Source organism: Cicer arietinum, chromosome 4 (genome assembly GCF_000331145.2).
Source record: "Cicer arietinum cultivar CDC Frontier isolate Library 1 chromosome 4, Cicar.CDCFrontier_v2.0, whole genome shotgun sequence".
NCBI classification, from domain to species: domain Eukaryota; kingdom Viridiplantae; phylum Streptophyta; class Magnoliopsida; order Fabales; family Fabaceae; genus Cicer; species Cicer arietinum.
The window spans coordinates 14,863,122-14,886,056 of NC_021163.2; the positions used below are offsets into that span (position 1 = coordinate 14,863,122).

Consider the following 22,935-nt stretch of genomic DNA (forward strand, 5'->3'; position numbering starts at 1 on the left):
GATATTTCAACATGAAAAAGGGAAGATCATGGGGATTTTAGAAAAGATCGGGAGTAGGATTGCTTTAACAACACACATGTGGACAGTTAGCAACCAAAAGAAAGGATATATGGTCATTACATGTCACTACATTGATGATGATTGGAATATGCAAAGTCGCATATTACAGTACGATACTTACGTATTTGTGTACTGTAAACGTTATTAATTGCATATAGTTTTTTTTTTTCATTATGTTAATATTTTAAAAATTATTTTGCATCACAGGTTCGTGTATGTAGAATGCCCTCACACAGCTGAAGCTCTTTCGAAGGTTTTGGTAGAGTGCATGATAGATTGGAATATTGATAGAAAATTGTCAACCATCACTTTGGATAATTGTAGCACTAATGATGCTCTTGTTGGTATGTTGTTAAACAAACTTGATTGCTCTAATCTTATGCTTGATGGTCAATTATTTCATATGAGGTGTTGTGCTCACATTTTAAATTTAATTGCTCAAGATGGTTTGAGTGTTCTTGGAGATGGTATAAAGAAGGTTAGAGATAGTGTTTCATTTTGGACAGCCACGCCTAAAAGAGAACAAACTTTTAGGGAAGCAGCACGTCAATTAAAAGTTCCCATCACTAAGAAACTTATTCTTGATTGCAAAACTAGGTGGAATTCTACTTATCGTATGCTTGTTGTTGCACTAGAATATAAAGATGTTTTTATTCGTTTGAAAACACGAGAGCGTTTGTATACATGTTTGCCTACAACAAAAGAGTGGGAAATAGCAAAAGAAATTTGTAACAAGTTGCAAGTCTTTAATCGTGTAACTGAGATATTTTCAGGTACACAATATCCCACAACAAACATATTATTTCCATTGATATGTGAAATAAAGCTCTCTTTGAAGCAATGGCAGACTTGTTCAATTGAGGTTATTAGAAATATGGCTTCTACAATGGTTGATAAATTTGAGAAATATTGGTCTGTTATTCATGGTATTATGGGGATTGCCATTGTTTTGGATACAATATTTAAATTCAAGTTGTTAGAGTACTTTTATCAGAAACTTTATGGAAGTTTGTCTTCAATTGAAATTAACAATATCATAAAATTATGTTATTTATTATTTGAAGATTATCAAGCTAAAACCAATGGGTTGGTGGACAGTTCAACGAAAAAGTTTAATGAGAAAGAGTCAAATTTAGAAAATGGTAATTGTACCAATTTTCTTAGCGGTTATGATTCATATGTGAATGATACCAATGATGTGCAATCAAAATCTGAGTTAGATCTATACTTGGAGGAAAAGGTATTGCCTAGGAGCGCTACATTTGATATTCTTGGATGGTGTAAAATAAATGGAATCAAATATCCAATTTTGCAAAAAATTGCCAATGATATTTTGGCCATCCCGATTTCTACTGTTGCTTCAGAATATGCTTTTAGTACTGGTGGTAGATTGTTGAGTCCTTAACGGTCTATACTTCATGAGGATACTTTGGAGGCACTTATGTGCTCGCAAAGTTGGATAAAACATGAAAAATAAGGTAATAATTATTGCAATATACTATTTATTCAATTAAATTTGTGTTTACTTTAACTATTTATTTTCTTTTATGTTTTAGCAACTATTGGTATCATTGGACCGCTGCAATATTTAGAATAAAAAATAAACGTTTGCAAACTTTTCAAGAATCTGATTCTGATGAAGAGGTAAATAATTGTGATTTTATATTTAAGAGTTTTTTTTGTTATTAATAACGACTTTATAATTATAAATAACTAATATAATACACATATCAATTTTTTTTACAGATCTCAGAGAATACTGCCCAAGAACTTGCAACTTTATAAAATATTATTTCTGATTTTTTATGTTTATTGTAGTAATGTGATATTAATTTTGGAGAATACTGCCAAAGACTTGTAATTTGATATGTTTATTGTAGTAATATTATTTTGGAGAATATTGCCCAAGGACTTGTAATTTGATATGTTTTGGATGTTAATATTTTATGATTTGGTTGTAAGATATTTGAAATTTTTTAAATTTAATCACAACGTGTTTATTTATCGATCTATTTTTGTTAAAATGCGGGTAATGGGTATGGGTACGGGCACTTAAGTACCCAAACGGTAAGGGTACGGATATTAAAGTTGATACCTATGAGGGTATGGGTACGAGTATGGGTATTTTTTTAAACTGCGGGTATGAGGATAGGTGTTGAGACAAAATCTCTCTAAATTGGTTTTAATGATAACAAAATTAATTAAAGATTATGATTATGCTTAATGACTAATTTGTGCTTTTGAGTGTATTTATATAAGTAAGCAGGTTATCATTCATTAAGGAAAAAGAAGAAAAATTCTGAGTTAAATGCTAAGTATGAAAGTGCCGAGGATGGCCTCACGAGCTGGAGAAAACTGCAGTTCTGCATCCTCGTTGTTTTGAATTCATTAAACAAAGGCATAAAAGTATTAAAGAATGAATTATTTGAATTCATTCAACAAGGGCAGAATAGTATTAAAGAATGAATTGTTTGATTCATTCAATAAAGGCAAAATACTATTAAAAATGATTAAAGAAAGGCCTTTGAAGAAAAGTTGCAAGAATGCAAGAGAAAGGTACGAGGAATGATGATACTAGCATGTGCCTATAGTCAATATTTTGAAAAGCTTTCCAAGACTTTATGAAAGCAACTCATCATGTCATAGGCAAAAAGGCTATATGTACCATTATGTGATTAAATAAGATTATAAAGTCAATCTTCAAAAAGGCAACAACAAACAAGCCTTATATAACTTGATCACATGTCTTAAGGCAAGGAAAGAAGAAAGAAGGCATCACGTGAAGTCTTCACAAAGCCTTAAAGAAAGGAAAGAGAAAAGGACAACACATGTCCCCAAGGTCCAAGAAAACAGTACCTCGTACTTGAACAAGGAATGCATATTTTCAAATGAGCTGAATGGCATTTTCATAAATATGAAGAAAAGCCTTGGCATTTCACAAATGAATTTTCCAACGGTCATAAAAGGCTTGGCTTATGAAATGAACATCACAAGACCTCTATAAATTGCAACAAGTTGATCTTCATCAACAACACAACACATTGCATTAAAAAAGATCATAGATCTTAAAGCTTTCAAGAAGCAACACATTATATCTTCATACTTTCTACAAATCCTACATTAGATCTTTGTTAATCTTTTGAGAAAGTATTTAGAATCAATCACTCTTTTATCACACTGTAATTTCCACGTGAGGTACACTTGGAAATATTTGAAATCTGATTGTAAGCTTGGTGAAGCTTGAGAATACACAAGTTGTAATCATCCTCGGTCAGAGGTTGATCTGTTTGAACAATAGTGAAATCTCACAAGGGTGTGACGACTGGAAGTAGCCATCTTTGGGTGAACCAGTATAAAAACAGTGTGTGTCAATCTTATATTGCTTCTTAACTCTTTAACTCGTTTTGAATTTGAAAGTTTTGAAAACCCATCCTCGGGCTTGCCATCCTCAGCAAGAGGATAGTTTTGAAAACACTTGAAAACTATTTTTAAACAGCAAAATCCATATTCAACCTCCCTTCTAGTGATATTTAGCTACATCAATAGGTACTATAATACCCTACCCATTACCATCCCTCGTTATAATGATGATAAATTTTAATTATTTTTTTTTTTAAATTAGAGAACTTAACCCATCTTACGTAGTTCAAAAAATGAAAAAAAAAAAATATCACATTTTCTCTTATACGACAATAAATTTGCTAACAGTTGTCTTATTAACATAATAAACTAACTAAATGATTCTATTATTCGACATCGTTCAATTTTAAAATATTATTTGCTTAATTTCAAAATTTAGGGGTAAATGTTCGACATTTACAATTTTCAAGTGGCATATTGATGATTTGTTTTTATTTTTTCCTATGGTGTTTTTTGGCATTTATTTTTTATTATTTGATAAATAAATGTTTTTGTATGTTGTCTATAAATTTTAATTTAAATGTCAAATCTCAATATATTTATATTGAAAGATGTGTTTTAAATTCGAACTCGATAATTTGCATTTGTGGTATTTTTGTCATTTTTCATAGTAAATATAAATTAATTATTTAATATTTATGTGGCATATAATTTTTCCAAGATCAAATTCAATTGAAACGGCGGCTTCATTTTCGTTTTCTCTCGGTCTCTCTTATTGTCAATCATGAAATAGAGGTGAGTTGGATCAAATTTTGATCTATATCGTTTTTTACTGTATTCTTATCAAAATATATAATTTTTATATAAATCAATATTCTCTTCGTAATTTTTTTTATCTCGTATTTGTCTTAGTACGATGTTCATTTTACTTAGATTGATATATTAATATTGATATAACTCATATATATTCAATGAACGACTTCAATATACTCAACGTTGTAGAACCGAAAGTATAAATATTATAATCACTTTAAAATTATAACCACTTTCATTTTATTAAATTTGTAGTATTTTATTATTCAGTGTTATTATCTAGATGTTGTGATGTTGTTCGCAGATTCATCATATTTGATTTTTGATATTTGTTTTATTCTTTATTGATGTATTACACTAATTTAAATGCGAATATTATTTTTAGTAAAAAAGAATTCAATTGGAATGGATAAGCTTAGTTTTGTTGATAGTAAAGATAGTAACATAGTTTTGTTTGAGGGGTAATAGTTGTATTGAGTAACATAGATTTTAAAGGACATGCACCCCATTTGTGTGAAATTATTTTCCCCGAAAATATATATAGTCCTTAATCTCTTAAATTAAAATATTTAATTAAACTTCTAGAAACGAATTTGAGATTTACTTTAGTCCAAAAAAAGCTCGAGAATAACCTGCAGAATAGCAATTAAGTGGCAAGAAGAATAATTGATAGAGGATCCTACCTCATTTTATAGTGTATACATTAAATGCGACTTTCAAAGGTCACAAACCAAGCAACCACTTTTGTCTGTTAGAAGTGTAAGAAAGAATAAACCATGGAAACCGACGGAGATCCAAAGGAAAACCCACCCAAAACCAAAAAACAGATCTTCATACTCTCCGGTCAGAGCAACATGGCCGGTCGTGGCGGTGTCATCAAAAATTCCCATCACACCCCAAACAAGCGTTGGAACGGCGTTGTTCCGCCGGAGTGTAGTCCCGATCCTTCAATCCTCCGATTTAACGCCGCTCTCAATTGGGAACAAGCACACGAACCTCTCCACGCAGACATCGACACGAAGAAAGTATGCGGCATAGGTCCTGGAATGTCATTCGCAAACGCAGTGCGGCGGCGCGTAGCCGGCGAGTTGGGGTTAGTTCCCTGCGCCGTTGGTGGTACTGCTATAAAGGAGTGGGCGCGTGGGGAGGAATTGTATGAAAACATGGTGAAGAGAAGCAAAGAAAGCGTAAAGGGAGATGAGAGTAGCGAGATAAAAGCGTTGTTGTGGTATCAGGGAGAGAGTGACACGTCAAGTGAGTATGATGGTGAGGTTTACAAGGTGAAAATGGAGAATCTCATCCATAATGTGCGTCAAGATCTCAATTTGCCATCTCTTCCAATTATTCAGGTTTCGTAAATTATTTGTTCTTCTTCTTCATTTATCAGATTATTTTCTATTCACTTAAAATTTAGTTAGTTTAAGGTACAGAGTCACTTTCTTGTTAATTAGAAAGAAAAAAAATTGAACAGACAAAAGAAAAACAAAAGAGGTTATCTTCCATTCTTTAAAAAAAGTTTTATTTCTATTCACTTGAAATTTAGTTAGTTTAAGGTAGAAAGTCACTTTCTTTTTAATTACAAAGAAATGAACAGACAAAAAAGAGAAGTTATCTTCGATTCTTAAAAAAGTTATTACTGTCAATTTCTAACAACCAATTGTGTCTGGGATTTTAAAAGTCATTAAAATCAAATAAAATAAAATCAAATATTTTTATTGGTTTAGTTGACCGGTGAAAAAATTTAATTTTTAGTTTTATTTATTTATTTAGGTTTAATTGTAATTTTGGTCTTTATTTTAGTTTAATCACGAAAATAGTTTTCAATTTTAATTATCCTCAATTTTAATCCCAAAGAGAAATTTAGTCCAAAAATATCATTTTTTTAAAACTACACTTTTGATGATAATTGATCTCAAATACAATTGTTGAACCACGAAATTTTGAAGGATTGTGTGATTTGTGTGACTTAAATAAGCACAAAAAATTGCATTTTATCAAATTTTGGATCAAAATTCTTTTTTAATGATCAAAACTGAAGAGAAATAAAATAGGGGGATTATTTTCGTGATTCAACTAAAATAAGAGGACTAAAACTACAATTAAGTTTTTTATTTATTAATTGATATTTTAGTTATGTTGGTATATTTTTTTTTTCAAAAATCATTTCATTTATAAATATAAGCTATTGTAATTAGTTTTAAATATAAATTATTTATAATAGAAGAGATAAATAATTTTGAACAAATACAAGGTCTATTTGTTACATATAATTAAAAAAAATCATAATTTATAAATTATTAGTTAAAATATTTTTTTAATAAAAAGAGAAGTTTTTATGTTTGTTTAACATAGCTATTTTTTAACGATTATTTATAAAATATAGTTTTATAATAGATAAATTTTACGGTAGACCACGTTTAAAAATCATCGCAAATTCTAATGACCATGCTAATATTTTTCAAAAATAATAGCTCATAACCTTATTTGTTTTTATGAATAAGATAGTGACATATATCAAATAAATACAAAATATATATTTTTTCTTTTTATTGAATTAATATGATTTAAATTATTATATTAATTATAAAAATATAGATAGTAATTAATATTTAATTTTATGAGACAAGTTTGTAATGGTTGAAATTTTAAATTTTTTTTTTAAATTTGATTCATGACAAATCATAGTCCATATTAGAAATTGTCTTTATAATAAACTATTCAAAAACATTTGTTATTTGAAGTATTAACTTTTTTAAACTAAAATAAACGGATGAAAACTTATAAGATTTATTTTTAAAATGATTTTTTTAAAATAAGTTGTAAGAAAAGACTCTGAACTATTTATGTCAATACATTTTTATTTTAATGTGTAACTAGACCGATACCTTTTTCTCAAAAAAAAAATATAAATAAATAAATAAATAAAAAATAAACTATTACTTGTAAAATTGTTTTACACATACATCCTCTAAAATCATACTATAATTTCAATTTTGTTATATTAATCTTCAAAATACCTCTTTACAAATATCAACACGATGAGATTGTAAAAAGTAATATCCCTCTTTATTTTTTATTTTGAAACGATATTAAAAAAGAAAAGAAAAAATCACAATATTTTTTTACGATAAACAAACTCATTAAATTAGTACTCGACTGTAATAATGTGAACTGTTTGTTTGTGTTGTGAAGGTTGCGTTAGCCTCAGGATTTGAATACATTGAGAAAGTGAGAGAAGCGCAAAAAGGGATTAATCTTCCAAACGTGATTTGCGTGGACGCAAAAGGATTGCAATTGAAGGAAGATAATCTTCACTTGAATACAGAAGCTCAGGTTAAATTGGGTCACATGCTGGCTGAGGTGTATCTTACCCATTTTAATGTGTGAATTATTTGGGAAACTTATATATCATATTTCAACATTAATAAGCCACTGTTTTAATGGTTCATTCTGTAAAATTGTCAAACGATCCAAATAATCAAAATTGTTTTAATGGCAAAAAAATCAAAATTTTAAAAAGGTTGAAAAAATAACTAATACAAATAAATTTCAAATTTTTTATAGAGTAACATTCCATAAATGATATAATTATGCTTTAATAAATAAACTATTCATGAAATGTGATTATATTTTCTAGGTACATATTAACTATAATATGTTACAATAGTAGTCGAAACCTACCTCCGTAGTTAATTTCATATAGCGGTGCGTCGCAGCTAACCTCTAAAGTATGATAACAGGATAGCGCGTTCTGAGTTAGGTGAGATATTGACTATTTTTTTGAACAAATTACATGAATAATATAAAATTAACAAATGACTCAAACTCTGAAACTTCATAATTAGTAATAGGAATCTACAAGTCTTACTCTTAGTCAAAACATACATTGAAATACCAACAAAATTCAAGGAAATAAAGATGATGCATATTGAAGTATTTAATACATTAATAAAATAACTAAATATTAAAACTCAAATGCATATTCTAACATAGGAATCACATATAAGCATCATCTTCTTTAGTATATTCTACTTGTTCTTCTTAGATGAAAGTAGAAACAATAAAACAAAGAAATAATAAATAATAGCAGGATTTCACTGGGAAATGTTGGAATTAACTACGTCGGAATAGCAAGATCTTGCCCAGATTTGTTTCACGCTGTCGCGGACCACGCCGTCGTAGTCATACACTATAAGCACCTAAAAAGCGGGATCTCGTCGGAAAACGCTGGGATTAACTTCCTAGGTCGAAACTTAAATTTAGAATCTCTTTCTTAAGCTTCTTTTAGTATTTTAGATCAACTATTTGAATTATTACATTTTAAATACTATTTTTAAAAAAAATAATATAGCAATTAAAATTGACACAAGAAGTTAAAGAATTTTACACTTGATCACTACGTAAATAAGTTTCGTTTTGAATCTCATTGAAATTGTTGTTCTTCCTAATTTTTATATATATGATTGCTCTCATAATCAATATTTACAATATATTTCAAAGAAAACATGAAAATATATGCACAAAAGTCATCTCCCTCGTCATCTAATGAAGATTCTTATTTAATTCTTAACTTTAAATGAAAAATAAACTAATTTTTTTTTATAAAACTAATCTAGATGACAAGTTGGATTCAAATAAAAAAATTGTTTATTTACCATATAAATTTAAGAATTCAATAAATAATTTCATTAACTGTTAAGAAGCATGGTTGAACTCAAGAAATAGATAAATAATTAAAAAGAAAAATAAAATTTGAAATGATTATTTAAAGAATTATTTTTACAATTAGAGTATGATACACTTTTATATAGTGTTATTAATGTAACTAACCTAACAACTTCCACCTAATCATAAATAATTTTAACTACCTTTAATATTATAGTTGGATTCTAAAAAGTTAGATATTTACCTCACTTTCTAAAAAGTTAGTATTCCCTTATATTTATTAGTTAACTTTCAAAAGTTGTATCCTTACTTTTATGCTAATACAATGAAGATTAGTTTTGATAGTTTTCAATTACATTGAACATTGTTTGAATTTGGAAAGAGGTGAAAAGAGTTTCAAATGAAGAAGATGATTGAGAATAGTAATATAATGAACTCTAATTTGGAGAAGGAAAAAAAACCTGTTTTTATAAAACCCTGATTGAGAATAGTAATATAATGAACTCTAATTTGGAGAAGAAAAAAAACCTGTTTTTATAAAACCCTCATTTAGAGTTGCTCTCTTAAGATTAGTTTCACAAATCATAATCACCGACATCTAATGACACAAATGTATATTTAATGGAAATAAATTAATTTAATAAAAAATATTATTATGACTAATAGTAAACTTAAGAGACCAATAAAAAAACTAAGAAACCAAAATAAAACCATAAAGATCAATTGTCTAGTTTAAATATCTTTATATTTAAAAGAAACAAAATGCAAGTTGTGATACATAGTTGTGAAAGGCAAGTATAAAAATGTTGACATATTTGCACAATTAATCTAATGATATTGATAAAAGAAAATCAATATAATGATCAATGTAGTGATCGGTACCCCACGGATTAGTCTGAATGTGGATTTGTTATGTTTGTAAACAAAGCGTTACCATATTTAAAATCTCCGATCAAAATATAATGAATTCAAAATTTAAAGTCGAAATTAAATTATTTTTAAATTTAAAATTCAAATTTAAAATATGAATCGTAAATGTATATCTCATTTATTGTTTATCTTTTCAATCGCGTAGTTTTTAATATGATATTAGTCGTGATTTAAAAATCAGTGAATAATCTCCTTTATATTATGGTAAATATAAGAAGAATATTATTGCTTAAAAGAACAATTGATATTTCTTTTTTTATTATATTTATAGAGAAAAAAATTACTTTATAAAAAAGAGAAAACATAAAAATTTGAAAAAAATATAAGAAGTAGATTGAGATAGGATGAGGCTCAAGACAAAAAAGCGACGCTAGCAGTTGACCACTTCCACTTGAGAGTTTAAGAGAAGAGAAAGGGAACAATCTAAATAGCGTGAAGGGAGAGAGAGTCGAAAAAAGATATGCCACATTTTTCAAAATCTTGAATTTGATTGAACATTTTAATAATTTATCACAATTATTTTAATAGTCTAATATCATTATTAATATAAAAAGAATTATAGAGGATGTTATGATCCGTATTCGCTCATAAAAAGATTCACTACTAAATTAGGCTATTTTTTTACAATACCCTCTTTCCCAAATATATATATCAATATGCTCCATTTTCAAATTTATACACCAAAATGCCTTTTTTTTTTTTTCCGTACAAGTCGCCATTTGTAATGGCGACTTCCTTAAGGAAGGCCTACTCCCAAATGGCGACTTCCAACTGGTTTTTTAAAATAAAAAAAAAATTCAATTTTTTTTCGTTAAATTATATATATAAATTAATTATTATAATTCATACAAATACATAAAAAATAAATAAATAGAAATTTAAATTATGAAAAAAATTTAATAAATCCAAATGGGCATTTATAAAATAATTTTTTTGTTAAAAAAATATTTTAATTTTTATTGAAATAACAAAAGTAATATATATATATATAATTAATATAATTCATAAAAATAGATAAATAGAAATTTTAAATTATGATAAAATTTTAGGAAATTCAAGTTCGAAATGTCATTTTTTAAAAGGTTAGTTTTTTGTAAAAAATAATTATTTCAATTTTTGTTGAAATAACAAAAGTAATATATATATATATAATTAATATAATTCATAAAAATAGATAAATAGAAATTTTAAATTATGATAAAATTTTAGGAAATTCAAGTTCGAAATGTCATTTTTTAAAAGGTTAGTTTTTTGTAAAAAATAATTATTTCAATTTTTGTTGAAATAACAAAAGTAATATATATATATATAATTAATATAATTCATAAAAATAGATAAATAGAAATTTTAAATTATGATAAAATTTTAGGAAATTCAAGTTCGAAATGTCATTTTTTAAAAGGTTAGTTTTTTGTAAAAAATAATTATTTCAATTTTTGTTGAAATAACAAAAGTAATATATATATATATAATTAATATAATTCATAAAAATAGATAAATAGAAATTTTAAATTATGATAAATTTTTTGCAAATAGAACTAGACAAATAGAAATTAGGATAGCAAATTTAAATTACGATAAAACTACACAAATAGAAATTAGGATAATTGACTAGAGCTGGTTGTAACATTTGGACAATGTTTTCGAGTATAGTCAGTTAATCGACATAATCCACATTTTCTTGGTACTTTTTCTTTAACGTCCATTTCAGTTCCAATATCGGTACTATTTGGACGACCTTTTTTATTTCTCCGCATTTGAGGATTGTGATTCAATGTTTCACCTTCATATGTGGGTCAATATCCTTCATTAGGTATAGGTGGAAACTCTTCTTTGTAGATGTTAAATACATTAACAACCTTGTACACGTCAGATATAAGCACTAAATAGTTTTGACGAGCATAAGAACATGCAGCTATGACATGTGAACAAGGAATATGTATAGCTTGAAATTTTCCACAATCACACAATTTTCTTTGAAGGTTGACTTTGAAATGACCAATTGGTCGCACCTCTCTTGGATTTACTGTTTCATGCACCATGAAAGAATAATAATTTCGGTCGAATTGCATGACTTGGTGAGTATTAGATTTACCAACTTCACATTTAATCTTGTCTATGCAATCGTCTGTGTATACTCGACCAGAAGCTAATGATGCTTGATGTTGTTGTCCCCTTTCTGCATATAAAACTCCCAATCTATAGTATGTTGATTGTACCAAAGCAGTGATTGGGAGATTGTGTGTACCCTTGAGCACTGCGTTGATGGACTCAGAAACGTTTGTTGTCATGTGTCCCCATCGTCGACCTTGAGAATAAGCCATAGTCCATTGTTCTGGGGGATATTATCGATCCATCTTAAAGCCTCTGGATTTTCCATCTTAATTTCATTGCGGTAATACTTGAATGATGGCTCATTTAATGCATATTCTGTAAGAAATGATGTAAAAATTATCAAATATGATTAAGTGATAAATGGAAAATATACTAAGAAGAATTAGATCATTACCCATACAAACGAGTTTTCTTTGAAGTCCATTGTCCTTGAACTCTCTCATGAAATTTTGTGCAATGTGTCGGATGCAGTACACATGTGTTTATGGAGGATCATGCCAACCATTATTTGGATTATTATAGGCACTCTTGATGGATTTGTGTCTATCAGAAATCAAACAAATGTCGACTTGAGGTGTCTTGAGGTGTTACATACCTTCTTAGATTTTTCAAAAAAAAGCTCCAAGCACCCCATGTCTCACGGTGCAACATCAAGCAAAAGAGTCCCCTTGTACTTTCCGTACAACCAAGTTCCATCCACTGAGACACATGGTTTACAAAATTTAAACCCAGATATGCACGGAGGGAAAGCCCAGAATAATCGTTTGAAAATTTTTGACCCCTGCAATAGAGTATTATCAGGATATGCAACTGATACTTCCATTTCCACAATAGTTCCTGGAAGAAATTTTTGCATAGTCAACAACCACCTTGGAATGTCATTGTAAGACTTTTCCCAGTTCCCATAAATCATTTTGATAGCTTTGTTATTTGCAATCCATGCCTTTCTATAGGTGATTGTATAGTTGTATCGTTCCCGAATATGTGCAATGATCACCTTCACTTTAATTGATGGGTCAACTTTCAAAAGAGACTTTATGCTTTCGCATATGATGTTAGAGTCGAGCTTGGTATGATCCTGTGACATAGAAGAATTTGCGCAATTGTGGGGCCCTTTCAAACGACCAATCACCCATTGGTTACTTTTTTGACTTAACGAAGCCCTGCATTTGAACAAGCATTGTGGATTGACACATTTAATTACATACCTGTATTGATCAGATTTCACAACACGGTAATTGAGGGAGTGTTTTATGTGATAATGCTTAATTGCAAGTTGACAATCTGGTTTGCTACTAAACTTCATTCCAATCTCAAAAGATGCATCTAATGGAGGTAGTTCATTAGATGGCATATCAAATTCGGAGGATTGGTAAGTATTATCCAAATTTAGATTACACATATGGAATGGTGGATCGTATGTTGGCTCTAGATCGTCACCATTGTCGTTGCCACCTTCATCGTCCTCGTCTTCATCAAAGTATGTTTCTTCTTCACTCTCTTCACTTATTTCTTGTTGATCAAAATCGGTCATATCACCTAGTGGAATATATGGTTCAAGTTGAGATGGTTCAGGTTCAAATGTTTTGGCCTGGTCAAAGTATGGTTCGGGTTGGTATGAGTCGGGCTGGTAAGATTCATTATTTTGAAAAGAATAAGTGTTTTGTGTTTCAAAATGGTATTCAGGGTGAGGTGTGGTTGAGGATGATGGTTGACCAATATCGTATAATGGATTACCATCCTCAAATGTGACATATAACTCGATAGATCCGAGTTGCGGCCACTGTTAATGAACATCAAACATGAGTTCAACATCTTCGTCGTCTTCAACATTTAACAACTCATAATGAACTGGGCCTTGTCCAAGTGAGATAGGGTGTCGAAAAATTATATTAGACACCTTTTGATTTTCTAACCTCAACTTTGCTTCGATTTTTTTCTTCAAGTAGGTAAGGTTGCATCCAAAATTAACTCGAATATCTTTTTTTTAGTCGCTTTTAAAATATTTACCAATATCTTGTCTTTCAATATTCACCATTGTAATAAATAAGAAAAACTATATTTTTTGGTGCCATTGATATGAAAATCAGATATTGGAATTGAGATGAAATGCAATGGAAATAGTATATCATATTTATAGACAACCAATTGTAATACGTGCAATGCTGTAAAATACTTCCAACACTTGTCCAATCCCATTGAATCCTCTTGTGATAATTGAAAGCTTTTCCATTGCCATTCTGATTGCCCAGACGTGCATGCATGCACACCTACAAATCGCCTTTCCCAAAGGCGACTTCATTAACACCCCTTTGATAAGTCGCCATCCCAAATGGCGATTTCGTGACGCCTACTGAAGCAAGTCGCCATTCACAAAGGCGACCTTGGAAAACCTTTGAGAAATCGCCTTTCCAAAAGGCGATTTAGAGGATAATCAGAATATATTCTCACGTTGGGAACTTGCTTGTGTTCAGCCTAGTTGTGTTCAGCCTAGTTGTGTATTGTCAAATCTAATCCTTGCATGCATAATATTTTATTGGTCATTCAAATTATTGTTTTGATTATAAATAGGCTAAGTCTATGATCATATTTCTTCTCTCTTCCACTCTTAACAACTTCAATTTTCTTTATATTTTCACTCTTTCACTATTAGTATTTCTTCCTTGCTATTTATATTTCATCTAAATGGCATTGTTATGGAATGATGATAATCACAGATCAGCGCTACACTACATTCAAAATTTTGTAAGTAATACACTACTTTATTTTATATATTTTATACTCAGTTTTATTCTAAAATGTAGTTTTATTAAAATGTAGTTTTTATTCAAATATCTCATATATTTTTATTCTAATATTTTTATTCTAATATATTTTTATTCAAATATCTCATTCTAATATCTTCAAATATACTTTTATTATTTGCTTGTTACAGGACTCATCTCAAAATTTAAGATCACTTAGCCATAAACACATTTCACCAAATTCTTTAATAATTCCATTACTGAATGAAGCCGGGTTTGGTAACGTATCACAAATAGAAAGTTATAAAATAGATAATTCACTTGTTACAGCTTTAGTTGAAAGATGGAGACCTGAAACCCACACATTTCATCTTCCAACGGGTGAATGTACCATAACATTAGAAGATGTTGCGTTGCTTCTTGGCTTACGTGTTGGGGGTAAAGTTGTAACTGGATCAACTATGGTGTCATGGACAGATGATTTTTTAGATTTGTTAGGAGTCATGCCACCTGAATCACAAAAAAAAGATAATTTTATAAAATTAAAATGGCTGAGAGAAACATTTTCAATGTTAACTCCAGAATCATCTAATGAAGAAATAATTATACATTGTAGAGCATACATTTTACAATTGATTGGCGGCATATTAATGCCTGACAAATCCCACAACAGAGTACATATTATGTGGTTGCACTTGTTGAGAGATTTGCGAGAGACAGGAGAATATAGTTGGGGTTCAGCGTGCTTGGCCACACTTTATAGAGAATTGTGTCGTGCATCTGAACCCAGTGTTATGTCGTTCGGCGGATGTTCACATCTACTTCAAACGTGGGCATGGTACCATATGCCATTTCTTGCACCAATAAGTAATCTTGGGCCTCGTTTTCCATTCGCAAAAAGGTAAATATCAAAGAAAAGTTAAATATTATATTTATAAAACTATCAATTGATTCACTAACATATTCAAATTTATTTTCGTAGATATAGTCGAAAGGGTATGAAATTTGAGGACACACCTCGTTATCATACCGATGGATATCGATAAAAAATTAATCATATGACTGTTAACGATGTAATATATTAAAACATTACATTGTTTCTATTATTTTATTTTTCTTATGCATATATTACTAACAAACTTATTATATATCAGTTTATCTGGAGGCCATATCTACATCTAACATACGATCATCCAGAAGATAATTGGCTATGGAATGCATCTACATATTTAATTTGTTTCTACTAATAGAAATGCATCAAACTGATATAGTGAAACTACAATTTGGACTACCTCAAGAAATTCCACATCCTACGAGGAACATGAAAAAGTATCATAAGGTAGATTTGCATAAACAAGTTGACTATAGTTGGACATTATTCTACGAAAATGAGAACAAATAGTGGAATGAACGAGAGAATCATATTCTTCATGGTCAACCTCTACATGTTGAATTCAAACCAAGTTATGAATACATGGTTTGGTTTTGCAAAAATTCTAAACGATTTATTTATGTAGAAAACCAATTGGTTGATCCTTGTGCCAATCCACCTCAACCTCCACCACAACCTCCACCACAATCTAGCCAACATTTTTTTCACCCTCAACCTCCACCGCAATCTAGTCAATTATTTTTTCACCCCAACCTCTACCACAATCTAGCCGACATTTTTTCCAAGAATCAATGCCCAACACAACACAACAAAATCAATATTATATACCAACACCTCCTGACACTCAACCGCCTCCTAATACTTTTACCCACACACCACATCCTCATACTTTTATCCACACATCACGTCAATCTTACGGGTTCACGCCAAGGGAACAATTTAATTTTGATAGTCAACAACCACATCAAGAAGACAACCGTCAATTATCATTTGCATCAAGCGAAGAGGAATTGTTGTATAACACGTTCAACAGTCGTCATAATACACCTGAGTCCGCTACCCAGTTACTGAATAATATGTCTCAACAAAATTTTCAAATTCCAAGTTTTGGGAATGCATATACTCCGTTGAATCAAATATCTAACTGGACTCAAGGTGGAAGTAGTTCTTCTGCAACACTTCCACCTAAACATCCTCCACAGCAAGAAGACGAAGATCAAGAAGAAGAACAACAACAAGAAACTCGTGATGTACCAAGGCGTCGTCAAAATCCCCGTACATGTGAGAAAATCTCGACAATGTGGTACTGGAGGCCACCTTCGACATTAATTATCGTAATTTTTGTGATATTTTTTATGAATTTGTGATGTTTTTTATGAATTACCGTTCTTTTGTAAAATTTGTGATGTTTTTTAAATAAATTATGTAATTTAAAGTTTTATCGTAATTAAAATTTTCTATTTATGTATTTTTATGAATTATAATAATTTTAATGTTATATATATATATATATATTATTTTAATTAAATTTTTTTTTTAAAAAAAAAACCTTTGAAAAATCGGCATTTCGAACTTGGGTTTGCAAAATTTTTATCATAATTTAAAATTTTTATTTATCTATTTTTATGAATTATATTAATTATATATATATATTACTTTTGTTATTTCAACAAAAATTGAAATAATTATTTTTTACAAAAAACTAACCTTTTAAAAATTGACATTTCGAATTTGAATTTCCTAAAATTTTATCGTAATTTAAAATTTTTATTTATCTATTTTTATGAATTATATTAGTTATATATATATATTATTTTTGTTATTTCAATAAAAATTAAAATATTTTTTTAACAAAAAAATTATTTTATAAATGCCCATTTGGATTTGTTAAATTTTTTTCATAATTTAAATTTCTATTTATTTATTTTTTTTTGTATTTTTATAAATTATAATAATTAATTTATATATATAATTTAACGAAAAAAAATTGAATTTTTTTTTTTTTAAAACCAGATGGAAGTCGCCATTTGGGAGTAGGCCTTCCTTAAGGAAGTCGCCATTCCAAATAGCGACTTGTAAGGGAAATTTTTTTTTTAAAAAAAGAGGCATTTTGGTGTATAAATTTGAAAAGGGAGCATATTAATATATATATATATATATATATATATATATTTGTGAAAGAGGGTGTTGTAAAAAAATAGACACTAATTATACGACTAACATGTATGTGACTACACCAGAAAATTTGGGTCCATATTCAAAACCAAACGGCCGAGGCATATAGCAAACCCAAACCAAATCCGCACTGAATTAATTAACTCATTTAGCCACCAACCACGCATTCTTATTTGACGTGTTTGGTGAAAATCATTGTCTTATTTTATTTTATATTATGATTTTTGCTTATGAAGACAGCTATTCTAGTATTTTTTGGCCACTTGTGTTTGTGTGCTTGGCAAGATCGTCTATCCAACATGGGCGCGTGGATTTCCTACCAACCCCCGATTGTCGAGCGGCTGCGCACCTCTATTAGTAATTTAATTTTGATGAATTTCTCTATTAGTTAATTAATAAAATAAAAAAGGTAATACTTACGTTTCAGGATAAATATTAATATTATTAGTGTGAAAGTTTTTATGGAGTTTAAATACGACAGCTCATATATATATATATATATATATATATAATATATAAGATAATTATTTAATATTTGTCGTTTTTTAAAAAGTTTATATTTGACAGTAGTTCATGCATACATAAATGAATTTATAAAAGGTATGTTAGTTTAGATTTGGATTTCATATGTAACAGTATAACCCTATATACTATACTATAACTGAATTTTGAAGAAAAAAAAACCCTACTAAAATAAAGAGATATTGCATATGATATTTCATTTTGCTTTTCAATTTTGACAAAATTTCTCATTGTGATATCTAAGTACCATTTCTCCATTAAAAAAACTCATAAAGTCCATTGTATAAATTTTTGTATCATTAGCTCTTAATTTTTTCCAAATTTATTATTATTACTATTGGCAACAAATTATTTTATTCACATAATTCACACAAAATGTATTGTTTTTATCTTCAATTTAATTTTTCTATGAAAAATAGTTTTTATTAATGATAAAAAAAAAAACTCACATCTAATTTACTCGAAACAAAATTTAGTGATGAATTTTAAAAGATATTTTAAATTTTTCCTCCATAAATTTCCAACGTTGTTTTTAATTTTTCCAATAGTTAATTAATAAATAATGTTTTTTTTATCAAATATAAATTAATTCACTATTACAAACAAATACAAAATGAAAGACATTGACTTAAAAGTGATGAAAATAATATTAATTAAAACATACAATTTTAAAGAATAATTAAAATTCTATTAGAAATTAAACAAAAATTTATTTTAAGACAATTTTAATATAAATTAGTCACTTATTGTAAAAAGAAATATCATATTTCTTTATTTACTGAGACCGGTGGCTATATTTTAAATTTAATTATTTTATAAATAATTATTATATTTTATTATTTTATACAAATTAAAAAAAATTATGACTTTAATACATCATCTTTATCAATTATTGATACATTTTTTGTCTATAGATAAAATCGACAAAGAAATTTATAAAATATTCAACTTAATAATATTAATATTGTCAATTAAATTAAATATTTTAAATTAAAAATAATGTATATAAAAGAATACTAACTTAAGAATAATATTGATACTATTAATTAGAGAAATACAGCTAAAAAAGTGATTAAAATTATGTAAAAACTAAAAATAATCGTCTTTTTTTAGACAAATTTTTCTACAAAGGTGATATCTGTTGTACAACTCAAGGAATATTACATTTTGTCTCTCGTAAAAATAAAAACAAATAGTTTTGTCTCTTTTTTCATTCATTCGGCTTGAAAGCCAATATATAGTGATACAGTTAATTTTTTCAATTAAAAAACACAATATATTTATTAAAAAAAGAATATGTAATTTTTAAAAGTTAATTATATTAAACCCAAAGTAACTGAAAGTCATTAATGAATTCATAAACCCTGTGTGACTTAAGAGCATGATAGACTGATTTATAAGTGTCTCAAGCTCCATTTGTAGAGTCGTGTTTGAAAAATAAGTTGCCACCCACTCACTCACTCACTCATTCATCAAACATCAAACATCAAACATGGCCGCTAACGCAACTTCCCAAACCCTTCGAATCTCTCCTCCCTCACTTTCTCTCTCATCCAAACTCCCTCTCTCCTCCGCTTTCTCCGTTTCCCTCCGTCCCAACCGCCGCACCACCCGCTCCCTGGTCGTCTTCGTCTCCTCCGGCCTTGACGCTAAACCCACAGTCCTCGTCGCCGAGAAGCTAGGCGAAGCAGGACTCAAGCTTCTCAAAGACTTCGCCAACGTGGATTGCTCCTACAATCTCAGTCCTGAAGAGCTATGCACCAAGATCTCGCTATGTGACGCTCTCATTGTTCGTAGTGGCACCAAAGTCTCACGTGAAGTCTTTGAATCCTCTGGTGGTAGACTCAAGGTTGTTGGAAGAGCAGGTGTTGGAATTGATAACGTGGATCTGGCCGCCGCCACTGAACATGGTTGTTTGGTTGTTAATGCTCCCACCGCTAACACCGTCGCCGCCGCCGAGCACGGGATCGCGCTTTTGGCTGCCATGGCTAGAAACGTTGCTCAGGCTGATGCTTCCGTTAAAGCTGGTGAGTTTTTTTTTTTAACTGCAGCATTTTATCGAGCACCTTGTTTGCTAGATTTTGTTTAGATCCTGTTGCTTTTATTTCGTGCTTTTTGTGAATAAAATTTTAAGCGTGCTTTTAGTTTTTCTTTTTGGGTCCTTTTTTGTTTTGTTTCATTTCACATGTTTTTTATTCTTTAGGTTGTCAACTACTAGTTGACAGGGTAACGTAACCGTAAAATTTTCTGCTGAAAGGAGGAAACTTTTTTTCCTTATATATCATTTTGTGTGTGGCTCACTCTTTTATTATTCATTCTGAGATCTATTTTTTTGGTGTTCATGTTGTGGCTTTGGTTATTTTTAGGGTATGATTGGATTAATTTATTTGAGTTTATCTACTGAATTTAACACTTTTGCATTGTTTGGAAGAGATCAGCCTATGATATGTTCGTAAGATATTTTCAACTTATTTTCATAAACCCCCAATAATAACTTATGTAAACAGTTTTGACTTCATTTTATCTATGCTATAAGTGCTTACTTTATATGTTTATCTAAACAGGGTTTGATTCAATTTGTGCTTATTGATTTACACATGTTGTGGATTATACAGGGAAATGGCAGAGGAATAAGTATGTTGGAGTTTCCCTAGTTGGGAAGACACTTGCTGTAATGGGATTTGGGAAGGTTGGTTCTGAAGTTGCTAGGCGTGCTAAGGGGCTTGGTATGAACGTTATTGCTCATGACCCTTATGCTCCTGCTGATCGTGCTCGTGCTATTGGTGTCGAGCTTGTGAGCTTTGACGAGGCCATTGGTACTGCTGATTTCATCTCTTTGCATATGCCCCTTACGCCTGCTACCTCAAAGATGCTCAACGATGAGACTTTTGCTAAGATGAAAAAAGGAGTTCGAATTGTCAATGTTGCTCGTGGTGGAGTCATTGACGAGGATGCCCTTGTTAGAGCATTGGATTCTGGAATTGTAGCTCAGGTTCTTGCCAACTCTAGTTTTGAAGCACCGAGCCACTAATAGTTTACTTTAGAGGATAATAATTAATGATTAATTGGGTTTCTTCCTACCAAATAAATAATGACAGTTTGTGTGTCTTTGTTTCAGGCGGCTCTTGACGTTTTCACAGTGGAACCACCTGCCACAGACAGCAAGTTGATTATGCATGAGCTAGTTACTGCAACACCTCATCTTGGTGCCAGTACTATGGAAGCTCAAGTAAGTTACTTAAAACAATTGCTTATGACTATGTGCTTTACCTTTTGTTCCCTTTTTCATTGTAGTGTCTAATTACATTTGAAAATGATGAGCAGGAAGGTGTGGCTATTGAAATAGCAGAAGCTGTCGTTGGGGCTTTGAAAGGGGAGCTTGCTTCTACTGCCGTCAATGCACCAATGGTTCCCTCAGAGGTACTAAAAAAATCATCTTTAACCTTGTATTTCATGATAAATAATCATGCTTCATGATATTGCTAATTCCTCTCTCTCCTATCTATATCCTTTTTCATGCTGAATAACCTAACTTTCTGCTACACCGCAATTTGCCTTCAGAAAATCATTGTGAATCCATTAACTTATCGTGTAACCAAATTCAAATTTTGAGAATGATATTTGGAACCAAATGGTTGTCTTAAATTGTGAAATGTTAACGGCTATTTGCTCAACCAGTTCAAATTAAGTCTCATCATAATACAAAATGATTCATGGATTGGAGTTGGTGATAAAATTGGCAATTGGAATGGCCTAAGTTTAAAATATGTTTCGTTCCTGTTTCTGCAGGTGTTAACAGAGCTAAAACCATTTGTTGATCTTGCTGAGAAACTGGGGAGGCTGGCTGTCCAACTGGTTGCAGGAGGAAGTGGGGTAAAGACAGTCAAAGTGACTTATGCTTCCGCTAGGGCCCCTGATGATCTTGACACACGTCTTCTTCGTGCTATGATAACAAAAGGTTTGATTGAGCCCATATCCAGTGTTTTCGTGAACTTAGTTAACGCTGATTTCACTGCTAAACAAAGAGGGCTAAGAATAACCGAGGAGAGAGTTATTCTTGATGGTTCACCTGAGAATCCACTTGAATTCGTCCAAGTCCAGATTGCTAATGTTGAATCTCGATTCGCTAGCGCAATATCAGATTCAGGGGAGATCACTGTTGAGGGTCGCGTGAAAGATGGTGTCCCCCATCTTACAAAGGTTGGATCTTTTGAAGTTGATGTGAGTTTGGAAGGTAGCATTATATTGTGCAGGCAGGTAGATCAACCAGGTATGATTGGAAAGGTAGGAAGCATCTTGGGTGAAGAGAATGTGAATGTGAGCTTCATGAGTGTTGGAAGGATTGCTCCACGAAAGCAAGCTGTGATGGCAATTGGCGTTGATGATCAACCACGAAAAGAAACTTTGAAAAGGATTGGAGATGTTCCTGCTGTTGAAGAATTTGTTTTCCTCAAGTTGTAAGATTAAATGTTGTCTTGTCTCTCCTTTTTTTTTTTACTTTTTTTTTTGTAATTTTTTTTTGGATTGGGCATGATTGCTGAATGTGCCCTGCCCGGTTTTGATGTATCATTATGAACACAAGTGAGTAGCGAGTCTTAGAGGGACGACAAAAAGAATAACACTGACTTTGGAATGAATAGTGTGGTTTACTTGGTTAAG

At 30.2% G+C, this 22,935-nt stretch overlaps 3 protein-coding genes across 3 annotated transcripts; 2 read left to right on the top strand and 1 right to left on the bottom strand.

Moving 5' to 3' along the window:
* Positions 1-4,751: 4,751 nt before the first annotated feature.
* Positions 4,752-7,681, top strand: LOC101512825 (probable carbohydrate esterase At4g34215). Its single transcript, XM_004496896.4, has 2 exons — positions 4,752-5,582; positions 7,426-7,681. Exons 1-2 carry the CDS (start codon positions 5,010-5,012, stop codon positions 7,618-7,620), a joined length of 768 nt encoding a protein of 255 aa, XP_004496953.1. The 5' UTR covers positions 4,752-5,009; the 3' UTR covers positions 7,621-7,681.
* A 3,943-nt stretch (positions 7,682-11,624) lies between these two features.
* Positions 11,625-12,152, bottom strand: LOC140919967 (uncharacterized). The gene has a single exon (XM_073367258.1). It carries the CDS (start codon positions 12,150-12,152, stop codon positions 11,625-11,627), a length of 528 nt encoding a protein of 175 aa, XP_073223359.1.
* Positions 12,153-19,677: 7,525 nt separating this feature from the next.
* LOC101513477 (D-3-phosphoglycerate dehydrogenase 1, chloroplastic) lies at positions 19,678-22,934 on the top strand. The gene is made up of 5 exons (XM_004496898.4): positions 19,678-20,303; positions 20,892-21,268; positions 21,395-21,505; positions 21,601-21,696; positions 22,066-22,934. Exons 1-5 carry the CDS (start codon positions 19,769-19,771, stop codon positions 22,735-22,737), a joined length of 1,791 nt encoding a protein of 596 aa, XP_004496955.1. The 5' UTR covers positions 19,678-19,768; the 3' UTR covers positions 22,738-22,934.
* Position 22,935: the final 1 nt, after the last annotated feature.